This window comes from Vipera berus, assembly GCF_964194415.1.
Source record: "Vipera berus genome assembly, chromosome: 3".
NCBI lineage: Eukaryota > Metazoa > Chordata > Lepidosauria > Squamata > Viperidae > Vipera > Vipera berus.
In genome coordinates this window covers 217,484,287-217,499,723 of record NC_138204.1, presented here as the reverse complement: position 1 = coordinate 217,499,723, position 15,437 = coordinate 217,484,287, and the positions used below count along the sequence as shown (strand labels likewise).

Genomic DNA, 15,437 nt, shown 5'->3' with positions numbered 1-15,437 from the left:
TTTCTTCCTCCCTCCCTCCCTCCCCCACCCAATTCTTACTGTCCTTCCTATCTCCCTCCCTCCCTCCCACCCTCCCTCCCTCCTGTGTGCAGGGTCATCCACCAGGGGGCAGCAGGCAGAGTTTTCTCTGACCTTCCTTCACAAGGCCTCTGCAGGCCAGTTGGCTCAGCTCGTCCACTCTCCCAGGGAGGACTAGAATTCCCAGAACACCTGCAGAGTTTTCCATGGTGGCTGCTTTGAGAGGGCTGCATTGCTGATCTTGCAGGAGGAACCAGGAGCATGAAGGATCTCTTGGCACTGCGGTGCCCTCAAATCAGCGAAGCAGCTCCGCCGCCCAGCTTTTCAGGGCTGGTTGTTGAACCAGAGCCAGGCTGGCTGGGAATTATGGGGCTTCTGAGCCAAGAGACCTGGAAGGCATGGTGGGGGGAGGGAGGAAGGCTGCTGAACTGAATCCGTGTCTAGCGGAAGATTTCCAGCATAGCTTGCAAACCTTCAGGAGCTCAGACGCATCACCCATTAAAGAAATACTGCACCTCTGCCCCCCCACCCGATTTTCCCCCTGCATCTCCAAGTGCAGAGTGAGACTCGGTCCCCGCCTGAGCATCTGCTCTGCTCTGCTTGAGGGGACCCCCGGGGACTTCCGGGGACCCCATAAAGCATCTCTGAAAGCGACCCAATTAATGCCCTTATCTGCTGCTTCCCAGGAGCTGCGCAGTGGCCGTCTCCCGCCGAGGTGTTTAATTTCTGCTGCTCCCCAGAGGATTTTGCTCTGGGATGGCAGGATCCCCCAAGCTTTCTCAGCACTCCAGTTTGCAGCGTGCAGAGTTACCCCGGCATGCCAAAAGTGTGGGACTCCTTCTAAATATTGGCTTTGAGAGGAAGGAGGGTAAAGTCAGTCCTGAGTCAAGTTGAGCTGTGTTCACGCCTCCTTCAGCCCAGAACTCCTCGGGGAAGGGAGGCTGATGGCCACTGGCAAGAAGGGAATTCCTCGTGGGGCTCCTCGGCCGGCTGCCCCTCCTCGTACCTGCTCCTGTTTCTCCTCCTGGGCTTTTGGGCATGCAGAACATCTGAGGTAGCTAACTGGAAACGTTGGGTGCTTCTCCTGAAAGATCTTCTAAAGCGGGAGAGCCAGCTGGGTGTAATGCTTAAGGGATCAGCCGCTAGAACAGAGGAAGGCAACCTCGGCTCTTTTATGACTCGTGGACTTCAACTCCCAGAATTCCAGAGCCAACATGGCTGGCTCAGGAATTCTGGGAGTTGAAGTCCATGAGACATAAAAGAGCCAAGGTTGCCTACCCCTGGGCTAGAAGCTGGGTGACTGCGAGTTCTAGTTCTGCCTTAAGCCTGATGCCAGCTGAGTGACCTTCAGCCAGTTGCTCTCTTTTGGCCCTGGGAAGGAGGCAATGGCAAACCATTTCTGAAATCTTGCTAGAAAGTGGCAGAGGTCCACACAGATCGATGCAAGGGGTCAATGCCGACTTGAAGTAACTAGCACTGTGTTGGCTTTTTTGGCAGCTGCAGCACACTGCTGGCTCATATTGAAGTGATTGTCTACTAGGACTCCGAGATCCCTCTCACAGTTACTACTATTGAGCAAGGTACCACCTGTACTATACCTGTGCATTTTATTTTTCCTGCCTAAATGTAGAACCTTACTTTTTTCACCATTGAATTTCATTTTGTTAGATAGCGCCCAGTGTTCGAGTCTGTCCAGATCCTTCTGTATCTTAAGCCTGTCTTCTGGAGTATTGGCTATTCCTGCCAGCTTGGTGTCGTCTGCAAATTTGATGAGTTCCCCATCTATCCCCTCATCCAAATCGTTGATGAAGATGTTGAAGAGCACTTGGCCCAGAACAGAGCCCTGGGGCACCCCACTACACACTTCCTTCCATGTAGATGCGGTTCCATTGAGGACCACACGCTGAGTATGGCCGGTCAGCCAGCTACGAATCCATCTGGTGGTGATGCTGTCTAACCCACATTTTTCTATCTTATCAAGTAGTAGGTTGTGATCTACTTTATCAAATGTTTTACTGAAGTCCAAGTAAATTATATCCACAGCATTCCTCTGGTCCACTAATTTTGTCACCTGATCAAAGAATGCAATAAGGCTTGTCTGGCATGATCTGTTTTTGACAAACCCATGTTGGTTTTTGGTAATGACTTTGTTTGCCTCCAGGACTGTGTTCGCTGATTCATTGCTTGATTATCTTTTCCAGAATCTTCCCAGGTATTGAGGTCAGGCTGATAGGTCTGTAGTTTCCTGGATCCATTTTTCTCCCTTTTTTGAAGATGGGAACTACATCAGCTCTCTTCCAGTCCTCTGGTAGTTCCCCAGTGCTCCAGGATCTTTGAAAAAAATGTAGTTCAGTGGTTCTGAGATCACATCTGCCAGTTTCCTGAGAACTTTGGGGTGTAATCCATCTGGTCCTGGTGATTTGAACTTGTCTACGATGGACAGATGCTCACTTACCATTTTCTTGCCTATTTTAACTTGTGTTTCTAATCTGTTTTTATGGTACTTTTTTATAAATTGGACTGTTTTTTTCCCTTTGTGTAAAGACGGATGCAAAAAAAATATGTCTATCTGTCTATCTGTCTGTCTGTGCCTGTCCTGCCTGTCTATATCTATGTCTGTCTGTCTATCCATGCATCTTTGAATCCTTCCATCCAACCAATTTAGAAATCTTTGCTGCCATATGGCCATCATTCTCAGATGCCCTTCCTCACATGATGCAGAAACCCCTCTCTCAGATCCAGGACCCTTGCAGGCGTGAAGTCTTCTGCACCGCCCTTCCCTCTTCCAGGGGCCCCTCTTGAAAAACAAGGCAGAGCTGAAGCAGCTCCATAAGGTCACATCCTGCACTTGGGAATTCTCTCCCTGTTGCTGGGCCTAATTGTGTGGCTGCAGGCAAGGAGACACTTTGGCTGGATTCGCACCACAGACTCCACCTGTCTCCACAAAATAGACCTGCTGTGTTCCCGGTTAAGCTCAGAGAAGGATTTGGTTCACAGGGAATTTATGGGGAAAGTATGGTTTCCTCAACCATCCAAGCCTATTTAGAGCATTTTGTGAGCTCAGGAGGGGGGGGAGAAATCTACTTATATATGTGTATGTATGTATAAATATATAAACATACCCTCCCACATGCATACATACAAACATGCACTTTGCATATGTATAAATTCACATATATATCTACATGCCCACAAGCATATTTTGGACCAAAAAATCACATTCTACTAGCCATCATTGGTTTGGTTTTAGCTTTGAACAAAGTTATGGTTTATTCAGCAAGCCATGGTTAAGGTCTGGTTCAGAACTATTAAGACTGTCAATATGAAGGCAGACAGAACTGCCTTATCTGAGGCCCCAACCTCAGGCAAGACCCTCCATGGACCAAACCGGGGGTCTCCTGCCTGGCCACCTACTTTTCCTGGCCAATTGCAGACGAAGAGGCATTCCTGAGGGATGGGACACAAGGGGTCCCCCCCCCCCGCAGGAAAGTGGGAATGCTACAGGCATCTCCCACCTTCAACTCCAACAGCTCCTAGTGCCTTTGATGCCCGGAGCCCTCCCCGCCCCCAGTCCTCTGAGAGCTGCTCAGCCTGATGCCTGCCGGGGGCGGGGGGGGGGGGGTGGGGAAGGGAGGGAGGAGAAGACGGTTGGGGTCTCCCCGGCCTTTGTTGTCACTCGGGGTTCCTGCACGCTCCCTGCTCTGCAGAAGTAAACAAATCTGCCCGGGAAAGACAATCGCGAGCGGGCTTGTTCCGAGATATTTGTTAATTAGGGGCATATGTCTCCTAAAGGAATCGTTGTGCAAGGGAGCCGGGGGTGGGGTGGGGGGGACCTTCTGCTCGCCATCCCCCTTCATTAGCATGAAACGACGGCCATTGGCTGGGGAAGTGTGACGTCACAGAGTGACTTGTAAACTCGGAGCGGCCGCAGATTGTGAGCTTGGTTTGCGATCCGCTCCTTCTGCTGGAAGCGGCAGGGAGGGCAAAAGATTCGTTAGGGAAAGCGTGGAGCCGGCGCCCGCGCGCCCCCGGAGCACATCCTCGCTCTCGCTCGGGCCAAAGGAGCCGGGGACCACGGTATTAATTAAGGGGAACGGGGCCGACGGGAATCCAAAGGCAGGGTGACCCAGCCTTAGCGCCAAGGGATCCGGCGCAGGGATTTCCACTTGGGATTCCCGGTGGTTCCTGGGCGGCCGCATGTGTGCGTGAGGCGGGGGGAACGTGACCTTCAGAGGCGGAATTGCAACCCGGTTCCTCTTTCCCTTGAGCGCCCGGCTCCAAACTCCTCGCCCGCCCCCAAATCTCTGGGCCTGCTAAGACAGCAGAGACCCCCTTCCTAGCTAGAAAGGAGGGTGGGGTAGGAGCGGCTGAATGGAAGTCTTCGGGGGTCCCAGCTGGGAGGAGGCGCCTCGAACGGCCAGACTGAAGTACGGTCTCGCTGCTCTCCGCACCCCTTCTTTCTAGGGGGTTGTGCCCCACCATTGCCCAGCCTGCCTCCCCAACCCTTGCAACAGAAGGCAGCCCGCCCCCGCCAATTAAGAGGGGCTTTAATGGGGCAGTCGGTGGTTTCCTGAGGGATGTCTCGTCTTGGCCCCCTTTGAGTTGGGCACCCCAAGCAAGGCAACATCCTTCCATTCTCTTTCTGGTTGCCTGCAAGTTTCCTGGGCCGGATCCTTGCAGTTTTCACTTTCCCTGTCCACAGGCACAGAGCACCGGTGCAAGTCAGGAGTAAGCCCTAGTTCAGAGACAGGGTGCTGGGTACCTCAGTTGGGTCTGATGAAACAATGAATGTCTTTCCTTCTGTGTTCTTGCAACTCAGTTATGCTCTGAATTCAATGGTGGGGTGAAGAAAGGGGTTTTTCGTTCCTTTCCTCTCTTCCGCTCCCCCCCCCCCCCAATCATAGTAAAAAGTAAAATGTCAGATTTGGAATGAAAAGACGAAACAGTACTTATTACCAGAAATGAGTGTTTATGAGTGATTCTTTATTCAACCTTTAGATTTATTGCTGTGCTTCTAACATAATAACAATGTATAAAGTTAGGAAGTTATCAGTAATAAAACCTGAAATTCAACCAAAGTATAAAAACAGCAGCTTAAGGTTGGTATCTATAGGTTGTTTTTTTTTTAAAAAACTGAGGTGCTTAATATCAGCCAAAGAAGAGGGGTGAAAACAACCAGCGGAACTAGAGGGAGAAGTTATGATAATAGATATTAAAATATTGGCTTCAGCACCTGAAGGGGAGCTGGCAGATCCGAAGCCATGAAAACAGGGGACAGTGTCGGGGTTCAGATGCTTGCAGTGCCCCCAATCAATCAGAGGTTTGTTAGCAGACTGAGGGCCATTGAAGGCACTGACCTCTGGGCAAAGTGAAGGGGTCCTTGGTCTGAAAGGTTCGCTCAAGACAAAGCCCGCATTTTAGTTGGGGCTCACAAGTTACCGGTGCCAAGGCAGGATGGGAAGAAACGCGCTGACCAAGCAAAAGGTTTACTGAGACTTTTGCCCCGGCTGCTGCCTAGTCTGGAACCTCTTCAAAGAAGAGTCTTGCCGGAGAGACGTTGTGTGCCCCCTCACCCCCCCCCCCGAAGATGCCTGGGGTCGGCTGCAATCAAGGGCTCCAGCGTCGTGTTTGCCACTTTCCTGACTGCTCACTTGCCTCTGGCTCCCGCCTTTGCCCGATCCACAGGCGCTTCTGCCCCTCATCAGCTGCTCCGCGAATCTCCCCCCCCCTCGCCTACAATTCCTTTCCACAAAAGAATAAAGGCCCGCTGTACTCTCACCTTATTAAAAAGTGAGGCCTTCCCTCCTTTTATCGTATCCTGGAGCCCACAGGTCCTCCCGACGCTCAGGCCAATAAATCATGGCCCGGGAGTCGAATGGGGAGGGGTAGATGACAAAGATCGCTGCCCCCCTCCGTTGGTCGGGATTGGTAGACTGAGGCGGGACGGGTGGGCTGTGGAATCAGGCAAACTTGCTTCTCTTGAAAGCTGCAAACGCGGGAGAATCCAAGGATTTTTTCCCCAACAGGATGGGGGGGGACTTAATATTTTGCGCCTCCTCCGCCCCCTCCCACTCGCCTGTTGTCCTTTGCATTTCCCTTGCAAGTCGAAGAGCAAAAGGCGAGAGGAGGTTTCCAAAAAGATCGGGCAGGAGGGCGACTCACAACAGCATCACAAATCATTCCGTCTCAGCGCTGCTCCCGGGAGATTTTTTTCCTCTTTTTTTGATGGATTAAATTAAGCGCTTCCATTTCCGTCCACCACCTGATCGCCGCATTATAAATCCGAACAGCTGATCCGCGCATCTTCAGAAATCCAGGCGCCGGCAAAGCAGAGGCTGCAGCAAGGAAGGCCGCCGGGAGCTCTCCGGTGCTGAATGAGGAACCCCCAGCCGGCCAGCCATCACCGCCCCCCCCCAGCTCCCGTCGCCGCCGCCGCCCCGAATCGGAACGGCCGTGCCCGTCGCAGCGCACACACAGGCTGGGAGGCGCGCGCATTCCCGACCCGAGCAGGGGCTGACGCACTGGAGGAGAGGACCGACGGGAGCGGGGGGCGACCGGCAGAGGACATCGAGCCGAGCCGAGCCGCAGCCGCAGCCGCCGCGGGCCGGGCTGGAGGGGGACGCGGGCGCGGGCAGCGGCCGGCCGGGCGAGCCAGCGGGCCAGCGAGCGCGCCACCGGCCGGGCACAGAGCAAAGCGGGCGCCGGGCCGGCCGGGAGCTGTCCGGGGTGCTGACTCCGCCGGCCGCCTCTTATGAACCAGCGCGGCGTCGGCCGTGATCTCTCGAACTGCTGGGGGGCTCCAGAGGCGAGCTGGAGGGCAAGCGAGAGGCCTGCCGGAGAGGCGCAGCCTTGCCTCGCACAAAAGCCGCCGCCGCCGCCGCCGCAGCTGCGGAAAGGAGGACCGGCGCGGCGCAACCGCCCAGGCTGGAGACCTCCGCGGCCGGCGCCGCTCCTCCTTTCAGGCCTTCGGGAGCAGGAGGCGAAGCAGCCGCAGCGGCGGCAGCCCACAAAGCCATAGTCCCCGCGCTCGGCGACGGCCATCCCCGGCGGCCCCCCCACCTCCCTTCCCCGCGGCGGGCTCGCTCTTCCGCGCCTTCTGCCTTTCCTCCGGCCCCCCCTCGCCGCCTCTTCTTCCTTCCGAGCGCCAATTCTCCCTTTCTTTTCGCTGCTCTTTGATCGCCTTCCCGCTGCCCCCCCGCCCCCGCCCGCCCGGAACCCATCGGCGGAAGCTGCGGGAGCCTTCTCACATTCCGGGGGAGTCCAGAACCATGCCCAGATCCTTCCTGGTGAAAAAGGTCAAACTTGACGATTTCCCCTCGGCGGACCTCGAGAATTCCTACAGCAGATCGCGGACCGACTTCAACTCCCGGATCCATGACAAGGGTGAGGAGGGGGACGGCGCGGGTGGGCGAGGAGGAGGAGGAGGAGGGGGGTCACCCTTGAGATGGGCCGACGGGGGCGAGGGCGGCTGGTCGTGTTCCCTGCGCCCCGTCCGGAACTCCGAGCCAGCAGGCCGCGAGCATCCCGGCGCCAGCGAGGCAAGGCGCGCGGGGGGACCGGGCGGAGGAGCGCCGCCTTCCTATTCTGGAATGCGAGAGCCATATTGAGCAGCTCTGCGCCTGCCCGCCTGCCTGGCTCGCTGGCGGCGGCAGCAGCGTTGACTCGGCACCTTTGGATGGAAGGCGACCCGGCTAAAATTAGACCTTGCGGGGACGAGGCGCGGGGGCGGCAGGCGCGCGGAGGGCCTCTTCCCGGGGATCCGGCGGGGCGAGAGGTAGGAGCGCGGGAGGGGCGAGGAGGGGTGCGGGCGGTGAGAAGCATTTCGCCGCAGTGGCGCCTTGCCTTGCCAGCGGGGCCTTTTGTCTCTCGCACGGCGAGTCCAAGGGCAAGCGCGCGGCTGCCTCCAACGGGCCGCTCCCCTGGGGCGCGCTCTTGGGGAGGCCTGCCGAGGCCCCCCTGCCCGGAGGCCCCACCTCGCGGTCCGAGCGGACGATGCCCGCCCTCCGGCCCGGGGAAGCCCCCTTCCCGCTTTTGTCCGGGACAACGCGTCTGCAGCACGTTGCATAATCGTCAGCATTTGGCTGAAGTGTTTGTGTGGGGGGAGGGCGATTAGCTTCCGCAAGGCTGCACCCCCCCCCATGCCTTTGGTCTCCTGCAGAGAGTTGACCTTGAGGGAGGGGTGGGGGGGACAGATGCCTCGCTCCTCCTCTTTGGTCTCATCGCTCAAGGGACAGGGGCTTCCACCTTCCACCCCTCCCCGTCCCCCCCGCGCCTCTCTCCGGTCCTCCGGCTGGCTTCTGGGCCCAGCAGCCGCAGGTGAATCGGCTGGGAAACCGTTCTAAGGACGGAGAGGAGAGCCGCAGCTCGGGAACCACTGCGGATATTGGCAAGAGGCGCCGGCGGCCGTCCTGGAGAGAGGTGCGGGGCGGGGGCGGGTGTTCTCCGGACTCCGCTTGTTGCCCCTATTAAGTGGAGAGCTCCGAAGGCATCCGTTCTCTACCGCCCTTGCCAGGCGCCTCCGCTAACGGGCTCTCCTCCTGCTTTTCCTCCCTGCTCTCCACCCTCGCCCCCCCTCTCTGTCCGTTGCCCGTCCTCCCTCACCTTCCCCACCCCTCCTGGCTTTCGCTGTCCCCCGCCCCGCCCCGCCCGCAGGTGGCTACATCGGCGACTACATCGCGCCGTCCTCGGTGTACGAGGGGGAGGGCGAGAACGGCCTCAAGGTGCCCCCGCCGACGGGCGTCATCTACCCGGGCACTCACGGCGACTCGGACCAGGCCGACAGTCCGCACTCGGCCTTGGCCGGCGGCTACATCAACGGCGACGCGGCGGTGAGCGAGGGCTATGCGGCCGACGCCTTCTTCATCACCGACGGGCGCTCGCGCCGCAAGGCGGCGGTGGTGGGCGGCGGGGCCGGCGGCGCGGGCTCCCGCCTGGGCCAGACCCCGCCCGCGGGCGGCCAGCCCCCGCCCCCGCCGCCCGCGCCGCCGCAGCGGCACACCTGCAGCGAGTGCGGGAAGACCTACGCCACCTCGTCCAACCTGAGCCGCCACAAGCAGACGCACCGCAGCCTGGACAGCCAGATGGCCAAGAAGTGCCCGACGTGCGGCAAGGTGTACGTCTCCATGCCGGCCATGGCCATGCACCTGCTGACGCACGACCTGAAGCACAAGTGCGAGGTGTGCGGGAAGGCCTTCAGCCGGCCCTGGCTGCTGCAGGGCCACATGCGCTCCCACACCGGCGAGAAGCCCTTCGGCTGCGCGCACTGCGGCAAGGCCTTCGCCGACCGCTCCAACCTGCGCGCCCACATGCAGACTCACTCGGCCTTCAAGCACTTCCGCTGCAAGCGCTGCAGCAAGACCTTCGCCCTCAAGTCCTACCTGAACAAGCACTACGAGTCGGCCTGCTTCAAGGGCGCCGTCCCGCCGCCGCTCAGCCCGCTGGAGGCCTGACGGAGCGCGGCGCGGCGCCCCCCTCCTCAGGCTCCCCCCCACCCCCCCCGCCAGGCTCCAGGAAAGCGGGCGGAGGCCGGGGGCGTGGCCAAACGCCCAGCGCCTCACCTGGACAGGTAACCCCCCCTCCGCCGCAGCCTCTCGGCCGCGCTCGCCTCCCTCCCTTTGCGGCTCCCGCGGAATGACGGGACCGACGCCTCCGCCCCCCCCCCGGAGCCCCTCCCGCGAGCGACCCTCTTTCCGTTCGCTCTCCGCTCGGCGAGGCGTCGGCTGGTTTCCTTCCACGGAGCTGCCGAATTTCTATTTTCCTAAATGTTTACGTTCTCTTATTTTGATTTCGCTGTTTTAAGAGAAAAAAGAAGGACAAGAGAGGTATGTATTTGACTGGGAGGCGGTATTTATTTATTTATTTATTTATTTGCTTACTGACGAATGTATTTATTTTTCGACCTGTTTGTTTGTTGATTGCGCGGGGCAGTGCCCCCTCCCTTCACGTTGCACTTTTGTGTTGGTTTTTAATAATTTTGTTGCTTTTAAAGCCTCCTCTTTGAACCGCTGTTGACTTCCGATCCGTACGTTTGTTGCCAAGACTTCTTTACTATGCCAAAGTCTACGTCACTTTTTGAAGGGGGGGGGGAACGAGGAAACCAGGACTGGCCGTTGTTTTGTTTTTTTTTCTTCTTTTGGTTTTGCTTCCCCCCCCCCTTTCCGGGTTGGGGCGAGGGTGGTGGTGGGGAAAATGATCGCCATCCTTTCTAACGCAGGATTTTTTGCATGCGAAGAAGAAATGTATTTAAATCTATGCCAATTTGATGATGCTTTTTAAAGTTATTCTTATTATTATGGATTTTCATTTGTAACACTTTACATCCCTTTGTTTTTCTTTGCCAAACTTTTAGATAATAATAGTCTATTTGAGGGCAATATTCTCCTACTGAACTAATAGAAGCAATAATTAACGTAATGCATGTTATTTTTAAGACAATAGTAATAGTGAGGAATCAGGTAACTTTTAATCCAACTTCTTAATAGCAACGGATATCAGGGACTTTGCCAGTGTAGTGAACTTGCGTTAAGGAGGGCGAACCCGCCTTCTTCTTCTTCTTCTTCTTCTTCTCTCGTCTTCTAATGAATGCACACTGCCTGCCTTCTTCGGCTTACTTCCTAGTAGCTTAGTCAAGTCTCGGGGCTTGTAGCGCTTGCCTGGCCCGAGAAATACGAGCAACACCCCTCCCGAATCCCCCCTCCCCCTTGGCCCATTCCCCTCCCCCCCGTGGCTTTCAGGCTCCGCCAGCCCCCCTGCCTCTGAGGGGGGAGTGGGCGTGGGATGCAGCTCAGCAGGGGTGGAGACGCCTCTGTTCCCCGTCCCCCTCCCCCCCCTCTCCCCCAGCGCCAGAGCCTGCACCCAACAGGTGCTTTCCGCTCCATCGGAGGACAGACGCCGCCGCTGCGGGGACGACTTTCCGGGTCTCCCCCAAGGTCGGTCTGCCTGGCGGTCAGAGGCCCCGGTCCTGCCGGTCAGCTGGTGGCTCCGGCTGCCCTCCCCCCCCCCCCGCCACCTCCCTTCGTAAGTCTTGGCCCTCTGGCGCGGCCACCTCTCCCGGCCCTCCCGTCTCCCCGCGGGAACCTTCCGCCCACGTCACGGGCCTGCGGGGGAAGGAAGCCTCTTCCAGCTAAAGGCATTGCCTTCCGTTAAGACCACTAAGCCCCCTCCCCGAAAGCCACGAGGACCCCCCCCCTCACTTTTCTCTCCCACTCTAAGCACTTCTTCCCCCGTAGGTCTTTCCATTTTATGAATAATTTAAGAAAAATAAACAGCACAAAAGAATAAAAAAAACCTTAATAGAAATCAGGTAGAAGGAACTTGTGTTAGCACCTCCTGTTTTTGTACTTAAGATAATTAATGATGCTACTAGAACAATGACTTCTAATACTAATATTGCTATTAATACTCCCTCTCGCTGATCCTGACTTTAAAAGGGAAAAGACGGACTGCTTTGTAAATACCGTTTGGAAATTTACGTGAATTTTTACAAGCTGTTAAAGAATTCTGAGCCTGTTTGTGGGGGAAAAAAAAGCAAAAACGGAACTCTTTTCCTGGGGAGAAAAGACGGAATATCCGAACGGAGAGGAGCGGCGAGGATGCGAAGGAGCCAGACGCCGAGCGGTGGACCAGTAAAGCACAATTCGCACACCGTCTCCTGCAGCACTTCACAATAATAAGAATCATAATAAAAAAACAGAGGATACTCTTGTAGTAGACCGGCGTGGCGCCTTCTTCCTCCGCGCAAGCGAGGCTACTCTGCGGGTGGGGGGGGAGGGCTTGCTCTCTGCACATGCTCCGAGCACCGTCGACCTTGGGCCGGCCTGGAGGCCCAGCCAGGAGAAAAGGAGCCGCAACGAAGCTGGCTCTTTCCCCGGCTCGCCCTTCTTTCTCCTCCCGCAGCTTTCCCCACCGCGGCTGCGTCTTACGGGGGGGGGGGCTCTTCTGGTGTCCAGCCGTCCAAGCTCACGTCGAGGAGGCCCGTCCGGTGGCCTTTCGAGCCTCGACCGACGCCCTCCCGCCGGCTCTTCGCTCGCGCTCCCCTCCCCCATCCCCGCTCGCTGCTTCTGAGGAGAGCTCCGAGGGGCCCAGCGACGGACCCCCCCTTCCCGCCGCTCTTCCCAGACGCCCCCGCCGACCTTTGGGCCCCGCCCTCTTTCCCCCCACTGACCCTCCTGGGAAGGTCGAAGGCGCCGCACTCCCAGGGGTTCTGCCTGCGCCTGGACGGAGCCCGGCTCCAGGTGACCTTCCCTCCTCTCGCCTGGCAGCGGAAGCGGGCGCCCCCGGCTTTGGCCCCGCAGCTTCGGTAACCTGCCGTGCGCCAGACTCGGAACTGCGAGGGGATCTCGCTTCCCGTTGCCCCGGTGGCAGCCCCGAAGGGAACGGTGGCCCCTCCGGTCAGAGGTCAGGCCAGGGGTCGGCAAGGCGTCAGCGGCGCCCCCTCCCCAAATGCCAGAAGCGCCTCGCTGGGCAGCCCAGGAGGGCAACTTCCGGAGGTCTGTGAGGAGGCCAAGTTAGAATTAACTCTCATCCTGACCCTAACCCTCCCGGGCTGAAGTCAAGGTCCCCACGGCTGCAGACTCCAACGGGGCGTTTTGTAAGGATGTCTTGTTTCGGTCGCGTCCCGAGAGGCTGCTTCCGGCTTCCCCCGCCCAACTTTTCGCCAGTGGTCCAAGTTCGCTCTGAGCGGCCTGTCGAGGGGAAAAGGGCCTTTTCTCGGGGGGGGGGGGGCTGGAGGGCCGCCGGGCGAAAGCGAGGAGAAGCTTCCCTTCCTGAAGAGAATTGCGGCCTGGATTCAGAAGATCTGGGAGCCCAGGCTGGCCTTTTGGCTCCCCCAGCAAATGAACGTGACGGAAGGGAAGGAAGAGATCCGTGTGTCTGCTGTTAGACCGGGGCTGGAGGAAGGGAGGGAGGAAAAGGAAGGAAGGAAAAGGAAGGAGATGGGAATGGGAAGGAAGGAAGGAGATGGGAATGGGAAGGAAGAAAAAGGAAGGAAGGAGAAGGAAGGAAAAGGAAGGAAGGAGATGGGAAGGAAGGAAGGAAGTAAAAGGAAGGAAGGAAATGGGAATGGGAATGAAGGAAGGAGAAGGAAGGAAGGAGAAGGAAGGAAGGAAGGAGATGGGAAGGAAGGAGATAGGAAGGAAGGTAGGAAGGAAGGAAGGAGATGGGAAGGAAGGAAAAGGAAGGAAGGAAATGGGAATGGAAATGAAGGAAGGAAAAGGAAGGAAGGAAATGGGAAGAAAGGTAGGAAGGAAGGAAGGAAAAGGAAGGAAGGAGATGGGAATGGAAATGAAGGGAGGAAGGAGATGGAAATGGGAAGGAAGGAAAAGGAAGGAAGGAAGGAAAGAAGAAAGGAAGGAAAAGGAAGGAAGGAGAGGGGACGGAAGGGAAGGGAGCCTCCGGAGCCGCCAGCCGCTCCTGAGGCTGTGGCTGCCGTTGGCCGGCTGAAGAGGCCTCTTGCAGGGTCTCCACCAGCGACCTCCAAGTAACAAAGGGAAGCGCGGAGGAGCGACCCCCGCGGCCCAGCATCCTGCTGATTCTTGGAGGGAGAGAGGGGCCCTTTCCAAGGCGCCGGGCAGGGCGAAGAGCCGCCTGCAGGGGCCCAACCCTCGGCGAGGCGGGATTACAACTGGAGGGCGGACAGGCAGGGAAAGGTGGGGCTTGTACTTCAGCCCCCCCTTCTGTCCCCAGCCCCCCCCCGTGAGCTTGGAGCTCTTCTGCCAGAGAGGACAGTGTGGATCTGTTCCCCAATAGTTATTTATATTTATATTTATTAAATTTTTATACCGCCCTTCTCCCGAAGGACTCAGGGCGGTGTACAGGGCAATAAACATTAAAAAACAAAGTACAAAAGTTAAAAACAATTAAATGATTTATGCCCGATATATACAATAGTTAAAACCATATTAAAACCCAACCCCAAACCCATCAGACCAGGCCGGCTTGCTCAAATAAATAGGTTTTTAGATCCCGCCAGAAGGAGCGAAGGTCGGGGGGCCATCCGGAGCTCAACCGGTTCCATAGGTCTGGCGCGCCCACAGAGAACGCTCTCCCCCTGGGGCCACCAATCGACATTCTCTGATCGGAGGCACCCTGAGGAGGCCCTCTCTGTGGGAGCGCACTGGGCGGAGGGAAGTTGACGCCAGGTGTTGCCGTAGGTAATCCGGACCCTTGCCATGTAGGGCTTTGCAGGTCATTACCAGCACCTTGAATCTTAGAAGTAACACTTCCCCTCCCCCTGATCCTTTGCAACTTGGCGGTTGACTTGAACCCCCACTCCACTCTCCGTGGCCAGCAGTTCGCTTGACATGCCCCCAGGCGCGGCCAGAGGGGATTGAGCCGGGCGACCTCCGGCTCTTGATCCGGACAAAGCCGCACCGCCACCTGGGACCCAGCGGCTCCGCTCAGCTTCCCATTCTTCCCGGAACCGCGCAGCTGCTCTCCGCCCTGCGGGTGGCGGCTGCGAGAAGCGGAGGGGCGCTGAAGGCAGCCCCCACACCTGCCGGGGCCAGCCTGGGGTCTTCCTGAAGGCGCGCCTGGTGCCGGGCGGGAGGAGGTCAAGCTGCCGCCTCCGTCCCGCGGCCGCTGAGTCAGGCGGAGGTTGCGCGAGGGTCAGCTCAGGTCAGGCTGCCGCAGCGGGGGCGGGCCGGGCTCTTCCCGCCCCCGCCGCAGTCCGTCGGCCCTACAGGACAGCTGTGGCGCAGAGACGGAAAGGACAGCGCGGGGGGCGGGCGGAAAGGTGGGGACGGATTCCTTTGGCTGCGCGGGGTGTGTGTGTGTGCAGCGAGCACAAACGCGGGCGGGGACGTCACGTGCTCATTCTCCCCCCACCCCCCGACTACAAATCCCAGCATACTGAGCCCGCGCTTCCTCCCTGGAAAGGAAGGCGAGGCACCTTCCTCCCCTTGGAGGGACCGTAATTTGGACTGGTTCCGGCCCCGGAAGTGGCACGAGTAGATCCCCTCGGGAGGACCTTCTGCCGTTGCCTTCGACAGCGGTCAGGAAAGACGGATAGCCTTTACCTGCCAGGAAATAGCGAGAGAGACCCCCCAAAGGGCCCGAAGAGCGAGCGCGCCACAGCAGGGGGAAGGCAGGGCGGGTTCCGCCGGTCGCTTTCGCCCGCGTTTCCGAGCGGGGGTCTGCAAAGGGGCGCTCCTGTCCTCTCCCCCCCGCCCCGTCGGAGAGCAGGCGGGATTTCCCAACGCAGCTTTCCACATCGCCCCCCCCCCGGAAGTGCACAGCCAGGGTCGAGGCTGATGGGGAGGGTCTCTCTCTACCTCCACGGGGGTCTTCGAGGGCGATTTAGGTGCCTTGTGAGGAGGGGGCTGAGTCCCTCCTTCCTTCGGGGCTCCGCCTGCTTCTGCCCCGCTTCGCGGAGGGCCCCGGGGAGTCACCTTCACTCCCCAGATTGGTTCGCCGGTGAAGGT

At 58.2% G+C, this 15,437-nt stretch overlaps 1 protein-coding gene across 1 annotated transcript; it reads left to right on the top strand.

The window, feature by feature from the left end:
- Positions 1-7,286: 7,286 nt before the first annotated feature.
- Positions 7,287-9,467, top strand: SCRT1 (scratch family transcriptional repressor 1; the record flags this gene model as incomplete). The annotated part of the gene is made up of 2 exons (XM_081326022.1): positions 7,287-7,401; positions 8,671-9,467. The coding sequence occupies 2 exons, from the start codon at positions 7,287-7,289 to the stop codon at positions 9,465-9,467; spliced, it is 912 nt and encodes a 303-aa protein (XP_081182148.1).
- Positions 9,468-15,437: the final 5,970 nt, after the last annotated feature.